Here is a 13,647-nt window from a genome sequence, read left to right as displayed (position 1 = left end):
TGATTTGACTCATATCTTTCATTTCTTAAATGGATGATAACCTCAGAGTAAAGTCATTTTTATGTTTATAGTTGCATTTATGTTAAATATGTTATAAAATGTATGTATATTTTTTTTTATTATGAGAAGCATTAGTTTTAATTTAATTTGTATCATTTCTTGCAGACTGCAGAAACATCTGAACTTTTTACTAGTGATTACAATGAATCTAAGTGTAGTGATATGTGTGATAATTCAGTTGTAAAATATAGAGATTATAATACCGGAAATAAGCAGGTTTTTTTGGATGAGATAAATGATGAAGTTGAAGACTGTATTTCAGAAACATGTAATAAACAGCCTGTGGGCTTTGAGAAAAAATGTTCCCGGAAGTTACGTTTCAGTTCCCCTAAAGGACAAGTTCGTCACAGTAAAGACGTAAAAAATATGGATAGATGTTTGGGCAACAATTTAGATAAAACTACTTGTGAAGATCTCTCTGATAAAGATTCATCTCCAGACATTAATATTTTAGAAAATTTTGTCTCTCCTATTTCAAGAACATTAATGCAGAATTTAGATAAGGACGAAAATTTTGGTAGCAATAAATTTAGGGTCTCTGAAGGAGGTATTACTTATAGTGGAGTAATCAATGAAAACTTCAATACCCATTGTCAAAATAATGAGAATTATATTAAAAGTTCTGCAAAAATATTTGATTCTTCATCTTCAAACAAAAGTAACGTAGATAATCTTTCAGCAGATTTATCTATCTCACCCCAAGATCAATCAAATGATATATCATTAAGAGCATTAGAAGAGATATGTCAAGCATCTGAAATATTGACAACATCTTGTTATAGTTCAACACCATTATCTTCAAAAAAATTTGTAAAAAATATTTGTACATCCACACCGATTGACGAATCTTATAAAATTATTGAAAGAAAAAAATGTGTGATGAATAAACTGAATGAAAATAAACTAGAAAATTATTCTGTAAAATTTAAAGTGCCTAATAAATCACCATTAAAAATAGTTTCTGATACAGAGAAGAAACTTTCCACCGACTCACTTCCTGAGCCCAGTGATAAAGTAAACACTTTGATTACTTTATCACATGAACCGATGAAAAATAGTTTATCAATTTATTCAATCCTGTCTAGAAACATTACACCTAGTTGTAATTGTAAATCTTTAAATGATGTATTATTGTCAGCAAAACTTTTAGAAGATGCAGAGTGTAATAGAAGTAGTTCTCAATATATTAAAAAAAATAAAAATGCACTTAATGAAATAATAGATAAAGGAAATGGATTTTTACAATTTAACAGTTTAGAAATGCTTGAATCAGAAACATCTAAATTAAATGATGTCAAATCTTTGCTCATTAGTAAAATTAAAATAGCTGATGATAAATATCACTTGTCAAACCAATATAATGATGAAGAAATGTTAAGTAAGAGGTTTAATCATATATCAAATGTGATGAGTACTCGTAATTGTGATATAACCAATTACTCTGAAGTTACTGATACTCAGATGTTTAGGATAGGAGAAGAAGCTGAAAGTAATGACACTTGTTCTAAATATTCCATTTCTGATACCCAGATGTTTAGAGCTGTTGAAGAAATTGATAATATTTTAGAAGTTGTGAATAATAATAATGATGATATTAATAATATTTTTGATGAAAAAGAAATTAAAGAGAGTACTAACTATATAAAGTCTAATTCAGAAAAATCTTGTGTAAATAGAGAACCAACATTAAAAAAAAATCACTTTAAACATGAAGATCCAACAGAGAATTCAACATGTTCTACAATACCTTATAATAAACCAGATATTTCAAATGGTAAGTCACATAATTCCCTAAAAACCTTTAAAATTTCCAAATTGAATGAAGACTGTATGACAATGGAAGAATCTTTCATTGAAAAAAATTTTATTGATAGTGAGTTTACTCAGTTAAGTACATTTGAAAATTTGGGGAATGAATGCTTAAATGATAAAAAAATAATTGAGAAAGATAAATGTTTACAGGTTTTGTCTTCTAATGAAACTAAGAATATTACAGAGGATGTTTCATTAAAACAGAAGTTATATTTCGGTTATAATTTATTAAATGATTATTCTGTTGAAGATGGACATGAAAAGTTAGCGGATAGAAATGAACATTCTGTTGATAAATGTAGTGTCTTTTTCACAGCTAGTGGGAAGTCTGTAAAAGTTTCTGATGAAGCATTATTTAAAGTAAGAAATATGTTTTTTGGAAGTAATGAATTGATTTGTAGATCAGATAGTTCAGAAAATTCTAAAAAATCTGTAAGTTGTGAGTTATCAAATTTGAAAACATTAGACTCTTGTAGTCATATAACTTCACATAATCACTGTGATTTTTCAACTGCTAGTGGGAAACAAGTAAATATATCTGAAGATGCATTATTAAAAGCTAAACAGTTGCTCTCTGAAGATTCTTTAAAAAAATTTGAAGATGTATCAGTTTCCAGGTCTGTCATTGAAGAAACATTACCTAAAAACACAAAAGTAAAAACATTTGATATTGTTTTGAATAAATCTAGTGGTTTCACAACTGCGAGTGGAAACAAAGTAAATATATCTAAAGAGGCATTATTGAAAGCCAAGAAATTTTTAGAAACTGAAATTGATTACTCTGAGAGTGTAGATAAATTAGAAGAAAAAATACCAAAAAAAGGTGAAGTTAATAATTTTGCTGGGTTTTTGGCAACTTCTGAGAAATGCGTGAATTTATCAAAAGAACCTGTCTCAAAAGCAAAGAACTTATTTGAAAATAATGATGGCAGTTCTGGAAAGTCACATGAATTGAAAACAGTAGCAGTGCACAAGAAAGAATATCCAAGTAACTTTGCTGGGTTCTCCACTGCTAGTGGGAAATCTGTGAGAATATCAAAAGAAGCATTATCAGAAGCGAAAAAATTATTTGCAGAGTTTAATATTAACAATGGAGGGTCAGATGAATCAAAAGAAAGTATACAACATAAAAATGAAGATTGTAATTTTTTTGGATTTTCCAGTGATTGTGGACAGACAACAAGTTTGTCAAAAGGGGCTTTGTTGAAAGCGAAGGAGGATGAAGAAAATAATGATAACAGTGGAAGTTCAAATAAATTAAAAGGAATTACACATAATAAAATCAAAGATATTGGTAATTTTTCTGGATTTTCTACTGCTAGTGGAAAGTCAGTTAGTGTGTCAGAAGAGTCATTATTAAAAGTGAAGAAGTTATTTGCAGAGGATAATGATAACTCTGGATTCACAGATGAACTAAAAGAAAGCACGCTTCACAGTGGTAAAGGTGTGAATAATTTTAATGGGTTTTCTACAGCTGGTGGAAAATCAATTAATGTATCAAAAAAATCTCTAACAAATGCCAGAAAGTTATTTGAAGACATTGCCAAAGATAAGACGTCTAGTGAATTAAAAGAACAAGTTCATTATAGAGATGAAATTTTAAATAATTTTGTTGGGTTTTCTACTACTAGTGGAAAGTCAATAAGTTTATCAAAAGATGCATTATCAGAAGCAAGAAAACTTTTTAAAGACAATACTGAAAAATTTGAGAGTTCAACCCACTTCAAAGAAAATGTGCTAAGTCATTTTGATGATTTTTCTAATATTGATAGAAAATCTATTGGCATATCTGGCAAACTGTTATCTAATGTAGGGAAGTTATTTGAAGGTGATGGTGAGAAATCAGAGATGTTAGTTGAATCAAAAGGAAAGACTGAAAACAGTTTTGTTGGTTTTTCTACAGCCAGTGGAAAATCAGTAAATGTATCTAAAGAGGCTTTACTAAAAGTAAAAAATTTGTTTGCAGATGATAATTCTTTAAACGATCTCTCTGTTTTAAATAAGAATTGTACTGATGTTTCTTGTAAGATGCTACCGGATAAAAAAAATTGTAAATCTTTTGGCATATCTGGCAAACTGTTATCTAATGTAGGGGAGTTATTTGAAGTTGATGGTGAGAAATCAGAGATGTTAGTTGAATCAAAAGGAAAGACTGAAAACAGTTTTGTTGGTTTTTCTACAGCCAGTGGAAAATCAGTAAATGTATCTAAAGAGGCTTTACTAAAAGTAAAAAATTTGTTTGCAGATGATAATTCTTTAAACGATCTCTCTGTTTTAAATAAGAATTGTACTGATGTTTCTTGTCAATCGCTACCGGATAAAAAAATTTGTAAATCTTTTGGATTTTCAACAGCTAGTGGAAAATCAGTGATTGTATCCAAAAATTCATTATTGAGAGCCAAAAAAATATTTGAAGAAAATAATTCATCGACTGGTCATGCTACTTTATTGTCATGTGGAGGAACATCATGTTTATCTGTTGGGAATAAAACTACTGAAGAATCATGCTCTGTTAATGGGATTATAAAAGATTATTCTAAGTTTTCTACCATAATTGGGAATTCAGGATTTACAATAAAAGAAAATTTTTCAGAAACAAATCGGTTGCATACAGAATCTTCTACTTGTTATAATAAAGTATTTTCTACAGCAAGTGGCAAACCTGTTAATGTATCCGATGAATCATTGTCAAAAGTAAAAAATCTATTTACCAACGAAGATGTGAAGTTAACTAATATTGACTGCTGTAGTAAAAATGAAAAGTTTACTGTTTCTCAGAGAACTGCAACAAAATCTCATAAGATGTCACCATATGAAAACACTACTTTTTCTAATGTCAATGAAAAATTTCCAATTAAATTCTCTAACTGTGTTTCTGATTCTTCTTTTGAAGGTTTTAAAACAGCTAATAATAAATCAATTGCTGTATCAAATGAGGCATTATTAAAAGCGAAGCAGTTATTTATGAATGAAAATGATGTTGATTTTAAATTATCTTTGGCAAGTATTGATGACTGTCAGTTAAGTCACATAGGTGAACAGTTAGTTCCAGAGATTAGTGGTAATAAATTTAATATTACTTATGATACAAAAAAAAATAATTTTGATCCAGTTACGCATTTGGAAAAATGTGATGCTGAAAATTGCAGGAGCAGTGTTTTTGATGAAGATGTTTCTTTAAGTTTTGTTCATGAAATATCAGAAAGTGCTGCTGCTTTTCTCTTTGATGAAGATAAAAATGCATCTGACGTTCCAGAGTGGGTTCAAACATTTGTAACAAGTCCATCATGTCTAAATGATCGAAATATGACTAAAATTTCTCCAATTATTTCTAATGAAGCCAATGAATCTGTTAAAAGGAAAAGAGTTTTGAGTCCTGTATTAGGCTCAAATGATAGATTTAAAAAAAAACGATGTAATGCTTATAAAAGTTTAAAAAAATCTTCCTTTCTTAATAATGAAAGTCCTGTTAATTCTAAAGGTGGAATTTTTAGTCGTTTATCAGATTCAAATGCATCATTTAAAACATCTACACCTCTTAATACGGACAAAATAAACAAAAAACGTTTAATCTGTGATAAGAGTTTTTCTTTACCTGTTTTGAAAAAGTTAAAAATGGTTGATAATGAAATATTTTCACAAGAAGATGGAAAACTAATTCATGCTCTTGATATTGCTGAAGGAAGACGAATTGCTGCCGAACAACAGAATGATTTCATTTTAAAATATAAAAATAAAGAATTAACTAAACAATGTAAAGGAAGTTTGTTGTTCAGAAAAACGACTGAAAAACGGATATCTCTATTTGAGTATGTTCATGGAATGTTACCAAAAAAATATTCTAGACAACAGGTGAGCATCCTTTATGTATTTTACTCCTTTACGTACTATTTTTACCTCCTGATGTGCCAAATAGATTTATTTAAAAAAAAATCTGAACAGTTGTTTAAAATCTTTTTTTTATATTAAAAATGTATATATGACTAATATTAAATACAAAAAAGAGTGGTTTCATTATATTCTTTTTAGAATGTGTTGTGTTGAACTTTGTAATCACAACAGTAATTGTTAAAATACATGTGCAAACATTATTATTAATTTTAAAGAACTGTTTGTCATGGAATAATAACTTTTTAAACAGTATTGTGACCAAACTGCATTCTGATCAAACATTTATCAAATGTTTTATATTAATAATTTTATTATTTACAATAGTGAACAACAGCTATGCTTAGTTTAGTTTTATCTATATCTTACCATTATATAAAGAGAGGACGAGGGTTTTTGTTTGTTCAGGATAAACAAAAAAACTACTCAATGTGCCATGTTTCTTAGCATAATTGAGAAGGTTTTTAGATATATTTCATCTCGAAAAAACTCAAAAATAAATTTATGTGTTGTAGTGGAGATTTGCCGGTTAAGTACAAACTTTAATGAATTGAATTAATGAACTGTAAACCGTGTATCTCTATAACTTTGTGAGCTGGGTTTGAGCTGAATGATTCGAATCAGTTGAATGTATAATATTACAAAAATAATAGACTTAAATCTATGTTAAATAAAATAATATTAAATAGATTTAAAATTTTCTGTTTAACAATGGGCTTCCTGTGAGTACTATGTGTAAGGCTAGAATGGTGAAGTATGTGAGCACCTCATGGGAGGCTAGATATATCATCACCATCAACTGGTAACAAACGGAGTGGCAGGGGTACCTCGTTTGTTGCCAGTGGCCCCTTGGCTCTTGGGGAACGGTTTTGGGAGGTGCGATGGGATGCTCTTATATCTTTGCAAACAATCATCAGATTTTCAAAATTCAAATGGGATATTTGTTAATGGATTGAAGGATAACTTTTGCTTGAATCAGGTACACCCTTGATCTAACAGATAACGATTATTTGAAAATGTATATGTATTTTTTGTCTGTTTGTTTGTTATTGCATCACCTGAGAATCAACCGACTGATTACTTAGATTTGCAGGATGCATTCGTTTTTTCAAGGAAGGTTTTAAGCCATCGACCAAGGCCCTAGCTCCCTTGAAGGTTAAGATATTAAAGATATTCATTAAGGAAAAAATAGATTAATCCTTTTACTTCATTATTATATTTCTGCCAATATGGCAAAGAAATAAGTTATGAATTTGTCACCATCAAAGGTGAGTTGTACGTTAGGGTGGTTACTATTGTAGCTTTTGTAATTTTGTTTCTTTTTTAGGTTTTTATAAATCCTGAATACTATAATTATTATTTATTGATATTCTCACAACCGTGAGGATAACATACATTGCTGGATTCGAGGGTGCCGGTCCTCCTGGCTAATGGGAATGGTGAGCGAAGAGCTCTGCGGCTATGGGGTAGGCCCCAAGGAGTCCCTTAGTTGGCTTTGGGATTTGCCTGGGTTGACCTGCCCTGAAGTTCCAGGTTCTGGCTAGACAGGCCGGCTAGTAATATATACTCCATTGCATTGCCATCACTATTTTTCAAACTCTGATTTACATCTAACCTGATCCTTCATACAGTATTTAGTTTTAGTATTCTTCCTACATTTAGTATTTATTTTTACAGTTTTTAATTTCATATTGTTTCTTCTGCAAACCTATCACCAATGCTCTTTTTAAAACATTTATGAGCATGTTATAATAATTAAACATTAATTCATTGAACATCATATCTAAACAAAAACAGAAGTCACCATGATGTCTACAGGTTTGCTGATTTTATAAAAATTACAACCATCATAATGATTTAGTTGGAAACAAAACATAAAATGTTTACATTTTAGAAAAAAATAACTATCTATTGCAAAAAATGCTCCTATGTGTATATGTGTAATGAAGGTCACAAATTGCAAGCCCATATTTATTCACAGAAAGTATGATCATCATGGATGTCTTTTTGGTGTCTATTTATATGAGTAGTTTAAGTTGTACTAGCAAGAAAAATCTAATCTTTGGTATTTCATTCAAGTACTTCGCCAAAGTAGTATCTTATAGATATTAATTTCTTTCTTCTCTTATCTCTACAAATATTTTGTACATGATTTTTTAATACCCTCAGATTTCCTTCTCATGTAACCTCAGACTGTTTGCCATTCTGTAAACCTTCCTTCCACTTTTCAAATTGACATTTAAAAAGTTTTTTTCAAAGATCAGTATTTCATTTGTTTTAATTTTTTCTCTTCTAGTGTAATTTTTTATCCATTCTTTCAGTTTTTGTACCTCTCATATCTCATTTCACTACTATATAAAGCAGTGATGGGCAAATTTTTAGGAAGGGGTCAAAGAAAAAAGAAAACACATAGTCTGGCCAATTTACACATAACAAGAGAATGTAATTTTCAACACCGATTTAGCATCAATGTGTAGTGTGTCTAGTTTACGATCAGTTAATTGGACCCTCCATTCTCCCAGTATGTCTAAATTCTGACATTTACTTAGCTTTTTAGGAAAAATTGCCAGTAGTATTAAAAGATGTACCACTAGCATCAAGATACTACATGTACTTTCTGCACAATGGTGTGACTCCCCATTTCTCATGTACCATATCGGCATACTTAAATGAGTAATTACCACAGCAATGGATTGGCTGCAGCAAGTTACACACCTCACCACTAAGATTATCCAATCTAACCACCATTCGATTTTTGCTTCTGGGGTTAGATGAAAAGTATTGTATCCGAGAAAAGTTCATATGTGAGAAGAGTTGGTTGCTCATATAACAGTTGCTGACGCACAAATTAAGGAAAGTTGTGCAGAATTGTGGAGAGCAAACCAGCAATCTGAAAGCATTCAGCCAAATTTATTGAAGTAAAAAAATTACTATAAACTTTATTAAATGTATGAATTAAATTTGTATTTTTTTAACATGTATCAATTTTATGTTAACTTTATTTTCTGCAGTTTATAACATTTAAAAGTTTGCATACTCGCCATCGCAAATCAGCTGATTTTGAAGTTGAGAGTTCTAAAGGTTCAAATCTGAGTAAAGATAGTTACTTTTATATGGATTTGAATACTAGATCGTGAATACCGGTGTTCTTTGGTGGTTGAGTTACAATTAACGACACTTCAGGAATGGTCGACTTGAGACTGTACAAGACTATAAACTCCAAATCTACTACTAGATTAGCAGTAAATTTCTGGGTGTGACATATTGGATTTAAGGAACTGGATTCATGTTAGACTTGAAAACTCTAATTTTGAAATTTTGAGAAACAACTGTTTGAGTTGAGTGTTACATTGCAGTTAATTAATTCGAGTGACAAGTTTGGTTTCATTATTTCACATTCCAGATTAAAAGGTAATCTGTAAATATTCAAGTATTTTTCAATGGCACTGAAATTTTGAAATCTTTGTTCAAATTCACTACAAAGCCTTCTCAGACCATTTTCATTGTTGGTCAACTTGTCTTTCACGCTGAGGTTATTGAATTTAACGGCAAATGAAAAAAATCATTCTTAGCTAGTTTTGTAAACAGAACAAGTTGTAGTTGAAAATATCTGAGATAGTTCAAGATTTCATAGATAAATTGATCTGTTCCTTGCATCTTGACATTCAACTTGTTCCAAACTTGATTGAAGATAAGAAAGTAAGGTAGCTTGTGGCACTAAGCTACTTTACTTTCATGTAGTTCAGTTTATCTGAGTATTCAGATTTCATGGTGTCAAGAAATTCTTCCTACTACGCCAGCACCTTGTTACTATCTTCTTTGATATCAGGAAGGTGTTCAACACAGCCTGGCGACGTATTCTAGACACCCTCAAAGAATGGGTAGTCAAGGGTAATATGCTTGCTTTTATTAGGGGTTTCCTGAGTGACCGAACTTTCTATGTATGTATTGGAGATTCTCTCTCTGGTAGTGCTAACTTGGAGAATGGAATACCTCAAGGAAGTATATTAAGTGCTATCTTATTTTCTATAGCCATTAACGGTATAACTACATGTATGCAGATGCCTGTTTCATGTTTATTTGTCGATGATTTTGCTGTATATATTGTGTCCCATACAACAACCACAGCCAAGAAGCTACTACAGAACACTATATCTTGCCTTGAAGCTTTGTCCAAGGTTACCAGCTTCACATTTTCATTTGAGAAACCAAAATGTGTAGTTTTCCTTGCCTGCAGGACCCCTTCTGCAAATCTTTCAGTGGAGAATTCCTATCTCTCCTTCTGTCAGATTTTTAGGTTTATTTTTGATAGCTGCCTTATGTGGGGTCAAGCATATCAAAGAATTGAAAACTAGGTGTTCAAACTTTTAGATATGCTGCGAGTCCTTGCAGTACCAATTGAGGTGCTGATCAGTTGTGTATGTTGCGTACTTACTATTCCTTGGTTTGATCCCGTTTGGATTATGATTGTGTCACCTACTCTTCAGCACGTAATACTGTGCTTAAAATGCTAGACGCTGTACATCGTACTTTCAAAAATAGCTGTACAAATTGCATAAATAGCTGAAACACAGTAATTAAAATATTTGAATATAAATGCACAGCCCTGTTGCCAGTTTTATTCTTTGTTACAAAAATGCCAGCAGCCAGGCCTCGCTCTCAAATGTTAACATAACATTCCAATATGTGAATAAGTAAATAGATTAGTCTGTGGCCACTCAGCTAAACATAAAAGAAAGAAAAGAAGCTAAAATAATCCAGAATTTTTAACTTTTCTTATTTTTTTTCTTTTCATTAGAAAAGAATTAGCAATCACGTTGTGGGCTAGAATCATTCAGGCGGCCATGTTTGGCCTGAAGACCGTAGTTGCCCATCACTGATATAAAGAGACGTATTTTTTGTTTGTTCCTAATAAACGAGAAAACTACTAAAGCAACTATTAAAAAATTTTAACTGTCACTTTATTATCACCTCCGGAATGTTTACCATAGTTAAAACCTCACTATATCATTGTCAACTTAGTAAATTACTTTTATTAATAATGTGCTGGGAAATTTGTTGAGGTTAGAAATAGAATTTTTGAGAAATGGTACATTAAATTACATTCTTCAGTATTATAATTAGATGAATAAGGGATTCTTATCTTTTGAAATTTTTTTATTGAATACATTTTATTTAATGTAATAACCTACAAGCAGAAAGCGCTGAGTGATGTGTATAATTAGTCATTTTTGATATTGTTTTCTGTGTTATTAGCATATGGACATTCATATTATTTGTATTCAGTGAATTCTACTGTTGATAAATCACATAAATTATGGTTTAATGATATATAACATATTTTTCTTAATACCTCAACATCTCTTTCTATATAACTTGTCTTATATATATATTTATTGAATTTTTTAAAAGCCTCCAGTTTAGTGGGTGGCACTTTTACATTGGTTGTTATGTTGCTGATACAAATATACTTTTGTTAAACTTAATTAAACATATTTTCATTTAATGTTAATATGCTTTTTTGTTTATTTATTTATGACATTTTTATTTTTTATTTCAGCTCTTAGAAATGGGAGTTAAAAAGAGTGTGATAGATGTGACATCAAATAATGCTGTCAATTTCAGATTTAAGGCTTCTGATTACTATGAGTAAGAATTTTTTCTATTTATTTGTATTAGTTTTAGTTGGTTTCTATGAATTTTATTTACAATAAAAGTTAGAAAATTTGTAAAAGATTTGTTTCTTGAGTTGGCTTGCAAGTATTATAACTGTGATAAATTTTGAATTGAGATAAAATTAGATTATAATCGGTGATCCTTGAAACATATTGTTGCAGCTAGTATTGTTAAATATATATTACCCTAATAATTTGCCAAACAAAAGTTATAATTGTTTTAAAAAGTAACATTTTTAAAATTTTGATCTAATGTACTTTATCCCCTGAGAATTGTAAAAATTTGGTAAAGGGATATCAGTATATGAATGTTATGTATATTACTGAAATTCAATTGGAGTAGAGGATATGACTTTCACTCTTTATAATAAATATGTGCTTGTAATTTATGTATGTATACAAGCCATCCTAACCTCCGTAGGGGAAGATTTTCTTGTGACAATTGTGTGGTCACCACACTCCCCCCCTCCAATACTAGCCATAATGGACTTTACTGGAGGTCGTTGTTTAGACCCTTTAAACTTGCACAACACAGTCATCAGTTTCTGTCAGGATACCACCAGTGCATATACCTCAGCAGACATTTTCATCAGTGTATTTACCACCAACCTACTATCGCCATCTACCAACCATGACCACCTACCACAACTTACAACCCTCAAAATCAAATTATTTGATTTAACTGAAGCGCAATCCTCGTGCCTTCTAACACCAAAGATTTTACAAAAACTCTTCCTATACTTCGATTAGACTGTGCATTCAGATCATTACTTGATTGAGTATGTAAACATAAAAAATACTATCTTCATACCAACAAAACAAAATGTTGATGAGAGTTTTTTCCTACAATTCAATTTACTCAAGTCCTCTTGATTTATTTTAGAATGAGAAACAGATTCACAAATTTAAAGCCTCTAATGAAAATATACCCTATTTCTCTCTGCTCTGGTCCTCTTTTGGGAGCAAGGTCAATACCTAATGTCTACACCCTTTCATACTGCAGCTCCATCACAGAGTTCTCCACACATTCATTCTCATCCTAATAGTGAATATCTCAGCTAACCGGGGTTTGATGCCAAAACCTCGGCCAAAATCCCCCTTTGCCAAAATCTTTGTGAAAAAAGTTTGTGTCAGGGTGAGGTATGTATCCTATCTTGTTCCTCAGGTGCTTAACATGTATTACAGTCATTAGAAAGACTATTGGGGAGATAGTGTTGAAATACAGATTAATATTTTTTCCTTGAAAAATAGTGCATTATGTATACTGCCTCTGGTATAGTCGGATTTTTTCAAATCTTGAAATAGGTACAGTGTTCAACTTAAAAGAGGCCTTATTACTTATTTTAGTCTATAAATAATAGTTTATTGGCAAATACTAATACAATAATTTACACACGGTATTGCCATCTCCAAAATGATGTTCATCCATTTTTTATGTGCTTGTCAATATGTTTGGCCATGTTCCTGGCTTTTGTTGTTAGCTGAACCCTGTTTCCTGAATGGCATTAATAAGGTTCATCTTCAATTCCTGCAGGGTACATTGACTTCTCCTATAAACAATTTCTTTTAAGTAATTTCCTTAGAACGAAATTTGGACTGGACAGCTCAGGGGATCTTGGTGGTCATACTCCTTAAGAAATGATTCTTCCACCGAAAAAATCCTGTAGCACCTCCATAGTAGAGTGAGCTGTAAGACAAGTGGCGCTGTCCTGTTGCAACCAGTAGTCATGCTCAACATCTTGCAGTAAGACTATGAACTGTTGGATAATTTCTTGGCAGCATCCATAGATTTAAAAAATAAAACAATGGTACTATTATTCATCGTCTTGAAACCACGCACCATGCACCTATTTTTGTGGCTGTTGGAGAGATTGAAAGAAGATTCAAGATCAAGAAACACGATCAAAAATGCCAATGTTGCCTCTAATGAAGTTCTTGAACCATTGATGTTAGAGAACCCTTTAGCATAACCAGCATTAGTTAGCTTGTGGAAAACCTGCATCCTGCACGAATAACATTTCAGCATTCTCTTCATTGCAGTGTGGGCTGAATCTAGTAAAATGTTATTTACCTGGGATAGTCTCCACAAAGATTTATGAGATCTTGTACTGCTGCTGTATTGTTCTGTATGACCTGCGTCATTAAATTTGTCCTGTGTGAGGCACGTTTCTGGTCTAACACTGAACCTGTTTCATGAAATTTTTTAACTAAT

The 13,647-nt window shown here is 31.3% G+C and overlaps 1 protein-coding gene across 1 annotated transcript in view; it reads left to right on the top strand.

Annotated features, from left to right (window-relative positions):
• LOC142328580 (uncharacterized) overlaps window positions 1-13,647 on the top strand; it is a 72,239-nt gene that overhangs the window by 7,514 nt on the left and 51,078 nt on the right. Inside the window, exons 4-5 of the mRNA XM_075372347.1 lie at window positions 166-5,724; window positions 11,321-11,409. Coding sequence (XP_075228462.1) covers window positions 166-5,724; window positions 11,321-11,409 — 5,648 coding nt within the window. The remainder of the gene's footprint in view (window positions 1-165; window positions 5,725-11,320; window positions 11,410-13,647) is intronic.

This window comes from Lycorma delicatula, chromosome 8 (assembly GCF_047948215.1).
Source record: "Lycorma delicatula isolate Av1 chromosome 8, ASM4794821v1, whole genome shotgun sequence".
In the NCBI taxonomy this organism is placed as follows: domain Eukaryota; kingdom Metazoa; phylum Arthropoda; class Insecta; order Hemiptera; family Fulgoridae; genus Lycorma; species Lycorma delicatula.
Note: the sequence above shows the minus strand (reverse complement) of the source record. Positions and strands in the feature narration are given on the sequence as shown.